Here is a 19,084-nt window from a genome sequence, read left to right as displayed (position 1 = left end):
CAAGATGACTCTACCCAGCAAGGATCTCATTCATATTCAACGGATAAATCAAAACCTTTACAGACAAGCACAGGCTAAGAGGATTCAGCACTACCAAACCAGCTTTACATCAAATGCTAAAGGAACTTCTCTAGGCAGGAAACACAAGAGGAGGAAATGACCTACAATAACAAACCCAAAACAATTAAGAAAATGGTAATAGGAACGACATTCTCCAGGATAGATCATATCTTGCGTCACAAATCAAGCCTTGGTAAATTTAAGAAAATCGAAACCGTTATCAAGTATCTTTTCCGACCACAATGCTATGAGAGTAGACATCAACTACAGGAAAAAAGAAATCTGTAAAAAAATACAAACACATGAAGGCTAAACAATACACTACTAAATAACCAAGAGATCACTGAAGAAATCAAAGAGGAAATCAAAAAATACCTAGAAACAAATGACAGTGGAAACACGATGACCCAAAACCTATGGGATGCAGCAAAAGCAGTTCTAAGAGGGGAGTTTATAGCAATACAATCCTACCTCAAGAAACAAGAAACCTCTCAAATAAACAACCTAACCTTAAACCTAAAGCAATTAGAGAAAGAAGAAAAAACCCCAAAGTTAGGAGAAGGAAAGAGATCATAAAGATCAGATCAGAAATAAATGAAAAAGAAATGAAGGAAACAATAGCAAAGATCAATAAAACTAAAAGATGGTTCTTTGAGAAGATAAACAAAATTGATAAACCATTAGCCAGACTCATCAAGAAAAAAAGGGAGAAGACTCAAATCAATAGAATTAGAAATGAAGAAGGAAAAGTAACAACTGACACTGCAGAAATACAAAGGATCGTGAGAGATTACTACACGTAACTATATGCCAATAAAATGGAGAACGTGGAAGAAATGGACAAATTCTTAGAAAAGCACAACCTTCTGAGACTGAACCAGTAAGAAATAGAAAATGTGAACAGACCAATCACAAGCACTGAAATTGAGACTGTGATTAAAAATCTTCCAACAAACAAAAGCCCAGGACCAGATGGCTTCACAGGCGAATTCTATCAAACCTTTAGAGAAGAGCTAACACCCATTCTTCTCAAACTCTTGCAAAATATAGTAGAGGGAGGAACACTCCCAAACTCATTCTACGAGGCCACCATCACCCTGATACCAAAACCAGGCAAAGATGTCACAAAGAAAGAAAACTACAGGCCAGTATCACTGATGAACATAGATGCAAAAATCCTCAACAAAATACTAGCAAACAGAATCCAAGAGCACATTAAAAGGATCATATACCGTGATCAAGTGGAGTTTATCCCAGGAATGAAAGGATTCTTCAATATATGCAAATCAATCGATGTGATAAACCATATTAACAAATTGAAGGAGAAAAACCATATGATCATCTCAATAGATGGAGAAAAAGCTTTCGACAAAAATCAACACCAATTTATGATAAAAACCCTCCAGAAAGCAGGCACAGAGGGAAGTCACCTCAACATAATAAAGGCCATATATGACAAACCCACAGCAAACATCATTCTCAATGGCGAAAAACTGAAACCATTTCCTCAGAAACAGGACAAGGTTGTCCACTCTCACCACTATTATTCAACATAGTTTTGGAAGTTTTAGCCACAGCAATCAGAGAAGAAAAAGAAATAAAAGGAATCCAAATCGGAAAAGAAGGTAAAGCTATCACTGTTTGCAGATGACATGATACTATACATAGAGAATCCTAAAGATGCCACCAGAAAACTACTAGAGCTAATCAATGAATTTGGTAAAGTAACAGGATACAAAATTAATGCACAGAAATCTCTGGCATTCCTATACACTAATGATGAAAAATCTGAAAGAGAAATTAAGGCAACAATTCCATTTACCACTGCAACAAAAAGAATAAAATACCAGGAATACACCTACCTAAGGAGACAAAAGACCTGTATGCAGAAAACTGTAAGACACTTATGAAAGAAATTAAAGATAATACAAACAGATGGAGAGATATACCATGTTCTTGGATTGCAAGAATCAACATTGTGAAAGTGACTATACTACCCAAAGCAATCTACAGATTCAATGCAATCCCTATCAAACTACCAATGGCATTTTTCACAGAACTAGAACAAAAAATTTCACAATTTGTATGGAAACACAAAAGCCCCCGAATAGCCAAAGCAGTCTTGAGAAAGAAAAATGGAGCTGGAGGAATCAGGCTCCCTGACTTCAGACTATACTACAAAGCTACAGTAATCAAGACAGTATTGTACTGGCACAAAAACAGAAATATAGATCAATGGAACAGGATAGAAAGCCCAGAAATAAACCCACGCACATATGGTCACCTTATTTTTGATAAAGGAGGCAAAAATATACAATGGAGAAAAGACAGCCTCTTCAGTAAGTGGTGCTGGGAAAACTGGACAGCTACATGTAAAAGAATGAAATTAGAACACTCCCTAACACCATACACAAAGATAAACTCAAAATGGATTAAAGACCTAAATGTAAAGCCAGACACTATAAAACTCTTGGAGGAAAACATAGGCAGAACACGCTATGACATAAATCACAGCAAGATCTTTTTTGACCCACCTCCTAGAGAAATGGAAATAAAAACAAAAATAAACAAATGGGACCTAATGAAACTTAAAAGCTTTTTGCACAGCACACGAAACCATAAACAAGATGAAAAGACAGCCCTCAGAATGGGAGAAAATATTTGCAAATGAAGCAACTGACAAAGGATTAATCTCCAAATTTACAAGCAGCTCATGCAGCTCAATATCAAAAAAAAAAAACAAACAACCTAATCCAAAAATGGGCAGAAGACCTAAATAGACATTTCTCCAAAGAAGACATACAGATTGCCAACAAACACATGAAAGGATGCTCAACATCATTAATCATTAGAGAAATGCAAATCAAAACTACAATGAGGTATCACCTCACACCAGTCAGAATGGCCATCACCAAAAAATCTACAAACAATAAATGCTGGAGAGGGTGTAGAGAAAAGGGAACCCTCCTGCACTGTTGGTGGGAATGTACATTGATACTGCCACTATGGAGAACAATATGGAGGTTCCTTAAAAAACTAAAAATAGAACTACCATATGACCCAGCAATCCCACTACTGAGCATATACCCTGAGAAAACCATAATTCAAAAAGAGTCATGTACCACAATGTTCATTGCAGCTCTATTTACAATAGCCAGGACATGGAAGCAACCTAACTGTCCACCGACAGATGAATGGATTTGGCACATATATACAATGGAATATTGCTCAGCCATAAAAAGAAACAAAATTGAGTTATCTGTAGTGAGGTGGATGGACCTCGTGTCTGTCATTCAGAGTGAAGTAAGTCAAAAAGAGAAAAACAAATACCGTATGCTAACACATATAAATGGAATCTAAAAAAAAAAAAAAAAGGTTCTGACTAATCTAGGGGCAGGACAAGAATAAAGACGCAGACCTACTAGAGAATGGACTTGAGGACACGGGGAGGGGGAATGGTAAGCTGGGACAAAGTGAGAGAGTGGCATGGACATATATACACTACCAAATGTAAAAGAGATAGCTAGTGGGAAGCAGCCGCATAGCACAGGGAGATCAGCTCGGTGCTTTGCGACCACCTAGAGGGGTGGGATAGGGAGGGTGGGAGGGAGACGCAAGAGGGAGGTGATATGGGGATATATGTATAAGTATAGCTGATACACTTTGTTATAAAGCAGAAACTAACACACCACTGTAAAGCAGTTATACTCCAATAAAGATGTTAAAAAGATAAAAATAAATAAAATAACAGAACAAAATGAAACCAAAACCACATATTTTCCTGGGGCCTCCGCGGTCAGTGTCTTTGCCCCCACAGTGAGCCACAGTACCCCGCGCCTCTCCAGGAGGCCCTCCAATACCTTTAGGCAGGTCTCTGGGCCCGCTTTGGGCACAGTGGGGGCAGCTGAGACTCTGACCTGGTCCAACTCCCGCGTGTACTTGCCCCCAAAGTCCACAGCTGCTAAAGCTAGACCAGTCTTAGCTGTGGGAGCACTCGTTGTCCCTTCAGATATTCCACAGACGCAGGGTATACCAAGCCGATCGCGGGGATTTAATCTGCAGCTTGTGCACTTGCAGAGAGAGATTTCTGTTTCTCTGCCTTCGTTGCACAGCCCCTGGGAGTCAGCTTTGGTTTTGGTCCCACCTGTGCCTCTGCATGTGGGCTACCCTCAGTCATCTGGTCCTCGCCCAGGTGAGAGGGGGAAAAAGCGGCAGCTGACTGAGGCACACTTGCTTGGCTCAGGCCGCGGAGGGATAAGGCGGCCACAAGTGGGATGCAGGCGCTTCCTCCAATGGGATCCTCTTCTAGTGCCTGCAGGGGCGGGACTGGCAGGAAGTTGCAACAGACTGGGGCATGCTTGCTGCGGTGGGAGTCCCTCCCAGTTCCTGCAGAGGCAGGGGCTGCCGTGTGGGGAGAGAGTCCGAAGATGGCGGCGCCGCCCATTGTGTGCCAGTCAACAATGGCGCCTCGCTTCCAAGGCAGCCCACTCTTCCTCCAGAAGTGCTCCTGGCCGCGGAGCCCCTCACTGCCATCCCCTCAGGTTGTCTCCACACAGCTGAGCTCCTCACTCCAGTCCCTTCCGCCTGTCTCCACTCAGCCAATTGCCGTTCTCACCCTGGGTCCGCTCTCCTAACCCCACGCTTTAGGACTCAGCCCCTGCCTGCCTTGGCCGATTCCTGTCTCAGGCTGGGGCGCCCAGGGCTGATTCCCGAGGCGGCTTTGGTGGGGGCAGCGCTCAGGATCCCGGAGCCTGCGCGAGCAGAGGTGACCTTGGCTTGAAGGAAGGGCAATCCTGCTCAGATGGGTGACCCTCCCAGTGCCCGTGGAGGCAGGGGCCGATGGGTGGGGAAGGGGGTTGCCCTGGCTGCCCCGCCCCTTGTGCACCACTCAACAGTGGCGCCTTGCTTCTACGGTGGTCTGGGCTTCCGCGAACTTGCCCGGTTGTGGAGTTCCTTACTCCCGTCCCTTCAGGCTGTCTCTTCACAGACAACAGCTGTTCCCTCCGTGGGTCCGCTCTCCAAACCCCACTTTCCAGCACCCAGCACCCCTCCATACCAGGAGACACACGACTCAGGCTGGGGTGCGCAGGGCTGCAGCACAGACCACGCACGCACATCTTACTCTCTCCTGCCTTCCACAGACCGGTTGCTGCATTCCCCTCCGATGCCCTGAAGCTCCTTCTCTGTCCCACCTGATTTACCTCCTTGAGGGGGTTTCTCTGAGTGCAGGAACCTCTCCTCACCTTCAGCTCCCCACCAGGGGTGCTGGTCCCTTTCTGTTTCCTCTTTTCTTTTTTTCTTTCTTTGGTCCTACCCGGTTGCGTGGGGATTTTTCTGGTCCTTTTAGGTGTCCGAAGTCTTCCACTAGTGTTCAGCAGGTGCTCTGTGAGAACTGCTCCATTTGTAGATGTATTCTTGATGTCCTTATGAGGAGAGGTGAATCTACGTGCTCCTCTTGCGCTATCTTGATTCCTCCCCTCTCTCCATCATGTTTTGAGCACTACATTACTTTTAGCACAAAAAGATATTACAGACTCATACTTTTCCCTGCCTCAGCTCTGGAACTAGACATTTCTTCAGGGAGTCCTGGCTCCTTTTAGTAGGAAATGAATTTAGAAACCAAGATTTGGGCACTTTGGTGTGCCCATTGCTACTTGTGTATAGTTGACCCCAGACCCTTTCCGTGGATAGAGACAGGGAATATATCACACACACACACACACACACACACACACACACACACAGACCTACAATACACAGTTACATCTCCGTTTTCTATATCACATATGTTGAAAGCCATGGGTTCATACCCATGGCTCTAATTCTAATCCAACATGGGAATCATTCTAGTTTCCTCCCTTCACATATTTGTAACAATAATCTAACAAAAGTGAAAAATCCTGCCCCTGTTTTCTTAATATATCTACTTGCTTGTATGTAAGCAATCTTTTTTCACTGCCCCTACCTCCCTCTCCATCTAGATGCCCTCCTTGCCCTGCTCGAACATTGACATCCAATGCTAGGCCACCAATGTCTGCCTCCCTCCCTCAGACCTCCCACCAATAAAAAATGCCCTCCTCACCCCAGGCTCCAACACCCTAGTGCTGGGCCACTGCTGCTGTCTTCTTTCCCACGTGGCTCATCTAGATCCCACTGAAGTTCTGATATCTGGTGCCCAGATGATGCCAAGCCACTGACACCACTGTTCCACAAAAATAAATGCCTCACTCCTCAGCCTCCAACACCCTCAGCCAGGTTGCTCTCTGGCTTAGATGCCCTCCTCACCCTCTGCCATCCCTTCCACAGGGATGCCATCATTGCCTTACTCAGGGCCTGATAACCCTGTTGTGTCAGTGAATTAAACAGACACTCTCATAATGTAGCTTAGGCTCAGGCACTCCATGCTGAGCCATCATGGTCACTCCCCACACCTCCAGCTGAAGCCTACCTACCCTGCCCAACTTTCCCAGTGACTTCTGGACTTGGGGAAGGGATTCTGTTTTTTTTAATGAAAGCTCTTTCCTCATGTTCTAATCTGATAACCCACACCTTGCAAACAATTAAGCCAGTTGTAGGCAGACTACCTATCATGTGTGTCATAATTCCTTTAACCAGAAGAAATTTAATAAAAAGAGTCCTTTGTAGAAGGGAAACAGACTTCACTAAAACGCATCACTAATCTCAGTCTTTAACACTCCAACAGGCAGGGTCCTTATCTGGGGCAACAGCGCAGAGTATGGATACACCAATTTTACAGGGTAATAATCCTATCTCTCCTATGCATAGTTTGTACCTACCCAATCTTTCCTGTATCCCAAGACATATTTTCCAAAGTCTAGTAAGTTGTTTTTTTTTTTTAACTGACTGGAGCTTATATATGGGAGAAAAAAAATGTGAGTTAACTTCCAATTCTAAGACTGTTAAGAGCCTACATGCTATATAATTTTATTTACTAAAGACCTCTTTTAATTTTGAATGAAAAACTGAATGTCTGACAAAAGTGAACTGTGAATCAGCAATCAATGAACAGACCCAAGGTGGCCTCTTGACTCATTCATCAAAGAGTACATCACTTCTTTTAGGACAGAATTCCCTGGTATCTAAGCATCCTTTCAGAGTGAGTGTAGTGATCTAGGGAGCCATTTCTATTAGTTATTCCTCACATTTACTGTGGTCTCTGGAATACATTTGCCAGTAAGTCAATCTAACTTAAAGATTTATCCATTATTCACACAATTTCCAGCTTTTCTCCAAAATTAGCATTTCCCAAAGTGTGTTCCAGGAAACACTGGCATCTCAGAATGTTAATACTTGTCATGGAATTAAAAGTATATGGGGCCAAATAAGTTGGGAATATTTGGGTGACACAGATTTCTCCACTGTAGGACTTTTCAGAGCCTATATTACATGAATCTTAAGGAGACAAAGATGAGACACAGCTTTCCCTTTCCCTGACCCAATATCACTCAACTATAGTAACCTTTTCTTTTTTTTTTTGCGGTACGCAGGCCTCTCACTGTTGTGGCCTCTCCCATTGCGGAGCACAGGCTCCGGACACGCAGGCTCAGTGGCCATGGCTCACGGGCCCAGCCGCTCCGCGGCACGTGGGATCTTCCTGGACCGGGGCACGAACCTGTGTCCCTTACATTGGCAGGCGGACTCTCAACCACTGTGCTACCAGGGAAGCCCTGGTAACCCTTTTTGAGTGGAGCATTTCTTAGAACTAATGTTCTGTAGAAGATATGATGAAAAAAATTCTCTTAACAGTTAATAATAATATATCTCTTTAATTAAAAATCTTAGGCCATTTACAAAAAAAGGAAAATATAAGAAGTTAGATATATGGACAAATATTCAACTTACTAATAATCAAAGGAATGCAATTAAAACAATGAGAACTGTTCACTTGTCAAGAACACAATGAATTCAACAAATGATACTGGTGAGAGTATGGTGACCCAGGCACTCTTGTACATTGCCAGTAAAGGGTATCTGTCTTTTAAGAAAACAGTACAATTCTTTTGGAAAGCAGTTTGGCAAATGTTTTTGAAATGTTTATGTCCACTAACCTTAAAATGGCCCATCTGAGATTCTCTTCTTAAGGAAACATTCCAAAATGAAGAAAATGTTTTATGCTCAAAGATGCTAATAGCTATACTTATAATAGTGAAAAAAAATCCCAAATAATGAAAATTTCCAGTAATAGGAAATGTCTCAGTAAACCAAGGTACATGGTATGCAGCTGTGAAAAAGATTTACAACGTTTTTATTAGCATGGGGGAAATGCTTCTATTATTATGGTACCTAAAAACTGTGGGCGTCAAAAGTCTAAATACAGATCCAGTTGCCCCTTGACGCCCATGGAGGATACTTCAACATACCATTTCTTCCAAAAGTACAGTGAGGTAGAGCTGAACTTTTAAAGTGATTTTCAGACCCTTAAAAAAATTACTGTAAAAGCACAAGAAAGCCCTACTGAAATGGGAAGTGGGACAGCTGGTTAGGTCACTTGCCAGTTAAGTGTTTTACTCACAAATCCCAGCAATTCAAATGTGTGCCTCAGCAAAATTATTATTTAATACATACGATGAACTTGTGGAGCTGCTTGGGAATGTAAGATGGTGACTATTAACTCCGAATGCGAAGGGTCTATTTATTACTTATTTAATTCAAAAAGTAAAGGAAGAAAACATCCCAAAATGCTAGCAATATTTATCTGGTCGGGGGGAGGGGGCGGGGGAGGGACACGTATTAAGAGTGATTTTTCTCTTCCTTCCTACTGCTTTCTGAATTTCCCAAATTTTCTGTAACGGGAATGCATTACTTTTTTAGTAAATGTTTTAGTGAAATACAAGGCAAGAAAGTTAAAGTTTAGTTGTTAAAAAGAATAAAATAAAAGGCAAATACCTGTCCTTTTGTCCTGTAATCTGCCAAGATGTTAAGCAGCTTATAAAATACTTCGAACCAGGGGAGATAGCTGGGGGAAGAAGAGGAAACACATGGAATATTATTAGTACGCAGGTCAAAAACTTTAACCAGGAGCTAATTGAAGATGGTACATTTTGGTTTCTCTCTACATCGTGAAGAGCCTTCCTGTCGTAGGCTGTGCTGGAAACGCAGACTGGTAAAATGTTAATTATTTCTGAGATTTAAAAAAATTGCCTGTGTAAGGCAGAAGATTGAATGTCCATTATAAATTATTCCCATGCCTCAGAGCTAGAACAGGTTCACAGAGAAGAAATTCAAAGCAGACTCTGCAATCAGGAACCATCTCTGAATAGCCCCCCAGGCCCCACACCCACCCCTTCCAGGAAAGCTTCTGTTCAAGTTTCTCATCATTGGACACACACAGCCACACACACATACAGCACTTCCACTGCTGCCATGTGCAAGGTGTCCCAAAGGCCCCATGAGCCTGTAACCACTCATTAAACCTTCTATTACAATGCACACTTCCCTGTACTTACTGCAGAAAGAGCTCTAACTCTGCACCCCACCCTGCCCTCCACCGGGTTCTGACCATCATGTCCCTTAACTCTGATGACAGCCTGGTCCTGACCTTACTCCACCCTCTGTGTGGCTCATAGAATGGTCTTTCTAAAGTGCGAATCTAAGCAGCACATTGGATTGAATTCCTGCAGTGGTGCCCCATCACTACGGGACTTCTTAGGACAGTGTTTAAGGCTCCTCTGTCAGGTCCTTGACTATGTCTCCGGCTGTCCTCGCCCTGCAGCCCCACATACATACTCCTCTCACTGCAGCCACGCTCTGAGGAATGTCCAGGCATCCTCAAGCCTGCCAGAGCTTGCACTGCATACACTCGGCACTTTTCTCCCTTTGACCTTCATGATCTAGTCTAGCTGATTTCTACTCATCCTCCTAACAGTTCCCCACCTCCTCCCCATCCCCACCTCTCATGCCCTAATTCCCTTTTTTCTGTGCTGCCCTGTCACGTGCAAACTCCTGTTAGAACAGTCCACACACCATGTGGCCCTCAATGGCGTGTCTGTCTTCCCAGCAGACTGAGCATGACGAAGAGGAAGGATCACATCTTTCTTTACTTTGTCTTCCTAGGACCAAGCATGGAGCCTAGCAGACCCTCAGTGCTCAGTGTTGATAGAACAAACAAAACCAAAGACTAACAACGAAGGCGCATTGTTGCTACAGAATTATTGTTGAAACATACCCCTACTCCCAAGAAGTTTTTTCACTTAAAATTTAAATGGCTTTGTTCTCCATAAGAAACTTTTCCAAAGCAATATCAAATACTCATGTGGGAAGAGCGTCATACCAAGCGCCTGCCGACCTGCTCACATCTGCCCTGCTGCGCTAACAGTATCCGTTACTGATAGAGTGGAGCACTGACTCCATCCTGCCAAGCAGAGGGAAATCAGCGCCCTGGACAGATTACCAGCTGTACCGTTGAGGGTAATAAATGAAGTGAGAGGCAATAGAGAGGACAGATAAAGCGCACAGTTCTCTGTCATTAACGTCTGTCTGAAGCCAGCACATGCTACTGTAAAATTTAAGTAGCTTATCACAATATACTGATAAGCAACTTAACTTTTCACTTCTATGACAGTATTATCACTTATGTTAATATGTTTCAATCAGCTCTGGCAGCTGCATATTGATTATTACAGAGCAAAGGACTGCTGCCACTTTACACAGCATTTACTTTGGCAAAGTAATGTAAACATTCAAGAGGGATTAGGGAGGAGATAAGTTTCTCCCTTCCTATTCTGTTAAATAAACCTCGGCTGAGTTAAAAGCCATTATAGAAGGAACAGTAAATCCCCTCAGAAGAAAACTCCTGCCCAGATTAGAGGACTGGTAGCAAACAAATTCAACCAAGGATTACAAATATCTTTTTTTTTTTCCCTGAAAGAAAAAAATACCACTAGTTAAATCCAGCAGGAAGGGGTCGAGGGGAAGCAAGAAGAGAAAATATTTTCTTGTAAGGAAACCATGGCTTCAAGTAAATGAGAGAAAACCTGAAGTTATTTTAGGAAGTCCTGATCAAGTGACTTGGGACAGGCTGGCTTCTCTGATAACTTAGGACTGTGGTATATAGGAAGCAGTTTTGGCCACTAGGTTCAACTGACCAACATAGTTTGGGCCCAGAACCTCACACCTCCGCGTCCTGCCGGGCTGTGAGGATGCAGGAGGTTGACATGGTACAGCCACCCAGCCCACAGCAGACTGTGCCCAGGTTCTCACACTCAGCCTCGACCTCACCAAATCGATTCTTTTTGGCTACGCTAAGCAGAACCCTCAGCCATGGGCGGTTTTATAGTTACCCTGGAAATCAGCCATCTCTTTCTTCCTTCAGCCTGACTGGACACAACTGTTCCCCACATGTTGTCCCCTGTGCACTGACAGATGAATATCTAGTGATGGCAGTGTTAAGGTCTTGAAACCAAAACCCAGCTGTCTTCTTCAAAGGATCCCTCTCTTCCCCTGTTGGGAGGCCAGGGTTCACAGCTGAACTTTATCCAGTGGCGTTTCCTGTACTGCTTCATTAGTGCGGACACAACAGCTTCACGCTGCCTGCAAGGGTGCAGGTGAGGATATGGAGACCCTCCACTCCATTTTGTACTTGTCTGTCAGCATGGAGTAAACACTACTTCCCAATCCAGAGACAGGAAACAAACACTCCATTACACTGCTCCTCCCGGGACGGCTAAAGGACGGCGCCTGCTCCACTTGCTACCTTAATGCAACTGCTCGAGTTTGCAATGCAAAGCATCAATATGTGCTGGGCTCAGTCCAAGGCTGGGGCCAAAAATCCCAATCACAAAGGGTCCCTGCACTCAAGAAGGCCACGGTCCCACGTGGTAAAAAGACATATACAACAAGGAGTAATAGTTTAGGTGGGGGGTTGGAACTCTTTCCCAAGTGTTTTATTTAGCGTAGGCTTTTGCATCAAATTATTAAACCAAAAGGAGCATTATCATGACCCAATCAGCAGAGACTTGATGGGAAAAAGCCAAAATGGGAAAAGTCTGCTTCCCCGGCACCGGCCTTGATCCAAGCTTCTCTTGCCAAATCATAGGTCAGGTAACTTTGTCCCAGGGTCTGTCCTTACTCCCTGACCTGACAGTCAAATGAAGAGGCTTTTGTTTTGTGTGAGGCAATATAAATTCTTAAACTTGAGAAGAGCTCAGGCAGCACTCAAGTATTCCTACACACATGACCTCACTAATGTGGGCTATCACAAGCCTTTGTGTGAAGTGCAGGGGCAGGTCCCAGAGATTGCACATAGAGTCAAATGGCTCACAGTCAAAATCACCTGTAAAATTCCCTTAAGATGACTCCAATGTACAGCAGACTTGGTTTGTATAGAAACAAAGCAGATGGCCCAAGTATAGGGGACCTATTGAATGAAAACTGCCTCTGTTCAAATCTGTCAGCTTGGTGAGCTGCTTACCCTCCAGGTGAACTTAGGAACTGAGTCCAACAGAGGATAGATAGATGACTCACTTTTCTAATCTCACTCCACTGAATGGACTTTCAGTATAATCATTCCCACACATGTACGAGTGACCTGGAATAGTGTGTATATGATGGGATTCCACTCCAGTGTCTTAAGTACTAAAATAGAAAACCATTACAAATTTTAAAAAGCTCTCCCACTTCACTTGCTAATAGTTCAGTTCAAAGCCATTAAATGAGCCCAAGCAAGGTAGAGGTGTGTGTGTGTGTGTGTGTGTGTGTGTGTGTGTGTGTGTGTGCGCGCGCATTTGTGTGTGTGTGTGAGAGAGAGAGAGAGACAAAGAGAGACAGAGAGAGAGAGATGGGGTGCAATGGTGGCAGAAGCGGATCAAGTTGAGAAAGGTGACCACCTGCAAGAAGAGTAGTCGTGAGCAGGACGTCACAGCACAAGCATGGAGAGGACGATATTCCCCAGATGGAACAAACTGGCACAGAGTTTTGGAGCCCAAGTGGGGGGAGGAGGGTTCCACGGTAAGGGAAAATCAGGGCTCCAGGAGGATAAGGAGGGTGTCTACACAGGAGGTGGCCTGGCTTGGAGGGTCAGAACTCAAAAGGGGTAAGAAGGGTGTATAAGTAGGGGAAAGGCCTGGCACTGGGTAACGAAAGCATCTATGTCAGTAGAAAGAAGTTGACTAGAGTAGTATTAGAACCCAAGAGGATTAAAAAAGAGCATCTGGAAGGCAGTCCAGTGTGGGATGCCAGAGCCTAAGTGGACAGGAGGGCTTCTATGAAGGATGGCCAGGCAGAGTTCAAGCAGTTGAGAAGGATGTCTATGGCAGGAGGAGACAGCAGTGACTGCCTTGCCTACAATGTCAGAGTTCAAATGGGGTGAGAACGGCAGCCACAGAGGAGGGGGGCTACAAAAGAGGGAGACTGGTTACACACAGGGGAATAGATCAAGACTGATCAAGTAAGTAAATATATAATGAAAACCAAGCTTATTACTATTAGAGAAGAGAGTTACTAATATGAATAGGGAGAAAATAAGAATGAACCCTACCACACTGAACTGGAATTAGATGTAACTATGTGAAATCATGGAGAGAGATAAAAGAAATACAAATGTATGTATGTACATTATTACAGATATTACAGATACATATATTCTCTAGCTGTAGCCACTGAAGGGCCTGGCACAGACATCCCAATTATAATAAGCACACTTAATGCCCAAATCCTGGCTTCTAAGTACCATTCTCCACTAGAAGGAACCAGGGCTCCTGGAAGAAATGTCTGATTCCAGGGCCAGGGCTGGGAAATACCTTGTGCTAGAAAAAAGGCAGTGCTCAACATATGCTTAGGGCATACCAATGGGACACAAAAGCTAGTATGGATGGGTTCCTACTGACCGTATCTGTGACAATTTGAGCATCAAAACAAATAAGGAGAGAAAGAGGTCATTTAATAATAACTAAAAAAGGAAATCATGAGTCTATGCTGGAATAAATGAGCAAATTAAAAGTTTGGTAAGGATAGGATGAGGATATTCCTAGTATACCTTTTAATTAAAAAGGGAAAAAGAATGGAGAATCCTAGGAGATATGTCCTCAATCAAGTAGTGGGACAAATTGAAATAGTGTACCACCTGGAAGAATGCAATGAAAAGAACGCAGAATACTATTATATTCCTGCCACAGAGTAGAACTTAATTCCTACGGAAACATCAGATAAATCCAAACTGAAGAAGCTTTTACAAATTAATAGCCTAAGTGTCAAGTTCATAAAAGTCTAGGAAACACTGAGGAGCTATTTCAGAATAAGAAGACTAAAGAAACATGACAACAAAATGCAACATGTGATCCTGAACTATATCCTTTATATACACTCACACTTACACACAAATGGGAGGTCCAAGTATTACATGGTAGTACTGCATCAAAATTAATACTAATTTTCTGATTTTGATGATTGTAATGTAGCTATGTAAAAAAAAAATCTTTTATAACACATACTAAAGTATTCGAGAGTTACTGGGTATTATTTTGGCAACATCTCCCAAATGAGGCATTTGTATTATACTCACACTTTTCTGTATGTTTGTTATTGTTTCAAAATTAAAAATAAAATGGGGAGGAGAGAATCTAAAGAGTCATTCTTCTATAAAAACTACCATAAGTAGGAACTTCCCTGGTGGTTAAGACTCTGCACTCCCAATGCAGGGGGCCTGGGTTCGACCCCTGGTCAGGGAACTAGATCCCACATGCCACAACAAAGATCCCGCATGCTGCAAAAAAAAAAAAAAAATTCGCATGCCGCAAAGAAGATCCCATGTGCCACAACTAAGGCCCAGCGCAGCCAAATAAATAAATAAACGGTAGACCAACTAGAGTATACAGAATAATGACATGAGTTGGGAAAATAAAATAAAAAATTTAAAACCATGGCTATAGGGAGGGGCATGCAATGGAGAGAAGAGCTGGTTGCAACTGTGAGTGGGAGTCAATACGCATCACAGAGAGAAGGTTGGGCTTCAGCTAAGTCTTGAAAGAGGTTGTTCTCTGCCTAAGGGAAGAAGGTTGGAATGGGTGGGGATAAAGAGCATTAGAGGCAGGGAAAACTCATGAGCAAGGGCTTGTAGGCACAAACCACTGGTGCAGTTGGAATAGCCAGAGAGTAGGGTGTGCAGGCTGCAGGAGGACAAAGATGAGGCAGGGGGCAGAAAGGCCAGGCTCTGGAGGGGCTCTCATATGCCAAATGCACGGGCCTCCCTTTTATTCTTGAATCGGTGGGGAACCAAAGGGCCAGTTAAAGAGAAGTAACATTCTGAAGATGAGTATTTAGAGCCAGGCAGAAAGTGATTATCTCCCCCTCACCACAGCCCAGTGGGTCACCTCAGCCTTACCAGAACCACTGTCCACTTTGCTACCCTAAAAAGAAAAACTTCGATAATATGATCTAGTTATGGGCTTCCCTGGTGGCGCAGTGGTTGAGAATCCGCCTGCCAATGGAGGGGACACAGGTTCGGTCCCTGGTCTGGGAAGATCCCACATGCCAAGGAGCAACTAAGCCCATGCGCCACAACTACTGGGCCTGCAGTCTAGAGCCCGTGAGCCACAACTACTGAAGCCCTCATGCCACAACTACTGAAGCCCACGCGCCTAGAGCCTGTGCTCCACAACAAGAGAAGCCACCATAATGAGAAGTCCGCAAGGAAGAGTAGCCCCTGCTTGCCACAACTAGAGAAAGCCCGTGCACAGCAATGAAGACCCAACAAAGCCAAAAAAATATATATATATATACATATATATATATATATATATATATATATATACACATATATATGATCTAGTTATACACATAATTTGAAAAAGATCAACAAAATGCCCTGGCTGTAGTATGAAAGTGAAATGAAAAAGTACTTTATAACAAAGAGTTTAACATTTAAACACTCAGGCACCATTATATTAGAAGATATAATGAAATAGTACCTCCCTGAGGGCTTGCCACAGATGTGCATCTACTCATGTTTGGAATGATGAGTTTAAACTAAGAAGAGTGACATGCAATACAGTCTTTCAACTTTTCTTTGTGATTTCCACTGCCTAAGAAGCTCTTAAAACTTCATTGCAGGTACTCTAAAAGAGGTATCCCTTCTTTTCTTACTTCCTGCCAGCAGATTTTGCCAAGATTCATTGGATGACAAAGCATCCCTTGGCTAAGGCTACTTGGCATATTACCAACCCCCAACCCCCAAATTTAAACAAGCAGAGCAGCATGGGACATCAGGAGAACACAGACTTGAGTCGAATAACCTTGTATGAATCTCAGTTCTGATACTTAGTAGTTGTGACACCTCAGGGAAGCAATCTCTCAAAGACTCAGTTTCCTCTTCTACAAAAAGATACACACCATCTAACTAATGTAACTGATGTATACAGAGACACCCAACCCCGAGCCTGGAATACTCTTCCTGTCCCTCTCTGCCTAACATTCCTGGTGTCTGCTTCAGAGGTTCCTCCAGGACTCTGTATAGGAATTCATCAGGCCCCGCAGTCACCAGAGCAGACAGGAAATTACAACCTGTTATAAGAGGAAGATACTCACAAATGATATGACCCCTTAAACCAGTAAGTCCCCACTTAGCCCTTCCAGTTTGACTAGCATCTATACCTACTCCTCTGTCAGTGTCTCGTTGGTCAAATGTCTACAATAAAATGCAAATAAAGGACTTCCCTGGTGGCGCAGTGGTTAAGAATCCTCCTGTCAATGCAGGTCGGGACACGGATTCGAGCCCTGGCCCGGGAAGACCCCACATGCCGTGAAGCAACTAAGCCTGTGCGCCCCAACTACTGAGCTGCACTCTACAGCCCACGAGCCACAACTACTGAGCCCGTGTGCCACAACTACTGAAGCCTGTGTGCCTAGAGCCTGTGCTGCACAAGAAAAGCCATGACAATGAGAAGCCCGTGCACCATAACGAAGACCCAACACAGCCAAAAATATAAATAATAAATAAATTTATTTTTAAAAATGCAAATAAAAGTTCAACCTTTGCAACGATGCAGGATTTTATGAAGCCCTTGTTAGAGATGCTGGACAACCGCTCAGAGCTAAGGAAAAGTGACTGATAAATAAAGATCTGGCAGAATTAGACCAGGTAACAAGAGACGAAGAGAAAAATCAAGAAAAACAAAGATGGTGGCACATCAAAAGAAAATGAATTCAATATCAAACGGTTAAGAGAGGCCTTGAGGAAATTGATGACGTCCTCAAAAACTTTTGGAAAAATGACTCCTTTTATGATTATGCTATGAAAGTCAAACATGAAGTGTTATTATGTCTGAAAAATCATACCACCACCGACAAAAATTCACTTGACTCATTATTCTAAGAATTAATGTGTTGTTGGGATAAAGGCTAGATTTTGTCAAAATGAATTGATTTTCAAAGTTTGTTTCATTTTTTCTAGATAAAAATTCTAAACAACTCCCCCATTTTTACTATAAAATTTTGGTCCCACTTAAATAAATGCATTTTAGCCCCAGCATATGAGGCCGTCCTGGGCTTACCCTATATGAAGACTCACCTCAGTTCTTGACTAGTATCAACTCCATGAGAGCAAGGATCATGACCGTATATTGACTGTTTAATCTCTAATGTGTGCCTGGCACATGTTAGACATCCACTAAGTCAGAACTTCCCTTGACAGATGTAACTCATCCCTATAGTTTCTACTAAGGCCATTACCACTAGAGCCACAGAGAAACAGTCAACCAACTCTTATTGGGAGGTGGGGCTCCAAATTTAGGAGGCAGCATTTTGATTAGAAAAATGATCCAGAACCAAAAACAATTCCTATCAATGGACTGCTGGAGTGACAAATAATTTAAAATAGAGTGAGCAAATAAATATTCTAAGCAGATCAAGAAGTACCCACAAACTTAAGATTTCTTGCTCCTTGTCTATCCCTTCAACGCAAGTAAACCCTGCTATCTACTTTTTTTTGTTTCTACTTCAAGTACTATGGGAAGATGTAATATGGGAAAATGTCAAAAACCGAGCTCAGGGCTTCCCTGGTGGCGCAGTGGTTGAGAATCTGCCTGCCAATGCAGTGGACACAGGTTCGAGCCCTGGTCTGGGAAGATCCCACATGCCACGGAGCAACTAGGCCCGTGAGCCACAACTACTGAGCCTGCACGTCTGGAGCCTGTGCTCCCAACAAGAGAGGCCGCGATAGTGAGAGGCCCACGCACCGCGATGAAGAGTGGCTCCCGCTTGCTGCAACTAGAGAAAGCCCTTGCACAGAAACGAAGACCTAACACAGCCAAAAATAAATAAATAAATAAATTAAAAAAAAAAAAAAAAAAAAAAAACCGAGCTCATTATTGTAGTTTGGCAACTTAATTTTTCAAGCACAGGTGAACCTCTAAAACTGCTCAAGAATCCTCTAATCCGTAGTGTATCAGGCCCCATGTTCCCACAGAGTCTGCTCTAAACTTACTCTTTTTCTCCCATCTCTAATCCATCTCTCCTGCTCTTCAGAAGATTTTCTTCTCTCCAAACTTACTGAAGAGAATAGCTCTAACATGAGCGTCCCTTTCTCCTACTCCTACACCTCTCATGCCCTCCCCTTTCCCTCCCAGTTGGAGATGGAAAGTGGGAAGACCCTAGTCTCCAACCACACTGCCTTCTATAAGACTCATCTTCTCTCTCATTACACTCAGCCAACAAGCATTCCCATCTTTAAGCCCAACAAAAACCACCCTTGTGTGCTAGTCTACAGTTCTCAAACTACAGCCTTGGCACCAAGGTGCACACATTCCTCCCTGTGAGAAAAACATACCACAACCTCCTGAGCTAACCACACTAAACTTCAACGAACATACTCTGGAATTTAAAATTGAGGTGACGCTTACAGTCCAAACATCACACATTTCCAGATCATTCACTTTTCAAATGTTGCAGTCAATCATCCATGAAATCACATATTCCTCCATATTTATTAAGCCGCATCCAATATATGGCTGGCACTGTGCAAGGTGCATGGGGAATGAGACCCAGGACCCAGCATTTGGAGAGCTCACTGTCT

The 19,084-nt window shown here is 43.2% G+C and overlaps 1 protein-coding gene across 9 annotated transcripts in view; it reads right to left on the bottom strand.

Moving 5' to 3' along the window:
* Nucleotides 1–19,084, bottom strand: part of DENND1A (DENN domain containing 1A) — a 540,688-nt gene that overhangs the window by 270,264 nt on the left and 251,340 nt on the right. For all 9 annotated transcript variants that reach the window (XM_032634249.1, XM_032634244.1, XM_032634240.1 and 6 more), the window contains one exon: nucleotides 8,968–9,037. In XM_032634249.1, the coding sequence (XP_032490140.1) occupies nucleotides 8,968–9,037 (70 nt within the window). The remainder of the gene's footprint in view (nucleotides 1–8,967; nucleotides 9,038–19,084) is intronic.

This window comes from Phocoena sinus, chromosome 6, assembly GCF_008692025.1.
Source record: "Phocoena sinus isolate mPhoSin1 chromosome 6, mPhoSin1.pri, whole genome shotgun sequence".
In the NCBI taxonomy this organism is placed as follows: domain Eukaryota; kingdom Metazoa; phylum Chordata; class Mammalia; order Artiodactyla; family Phocoenidae; genus Phocoena; species Phocoena sinus.
Note: the sequence above shows the minus strand (reverse complement) of the source record. Positions and strands in the feature narration are given on the sequence as shown.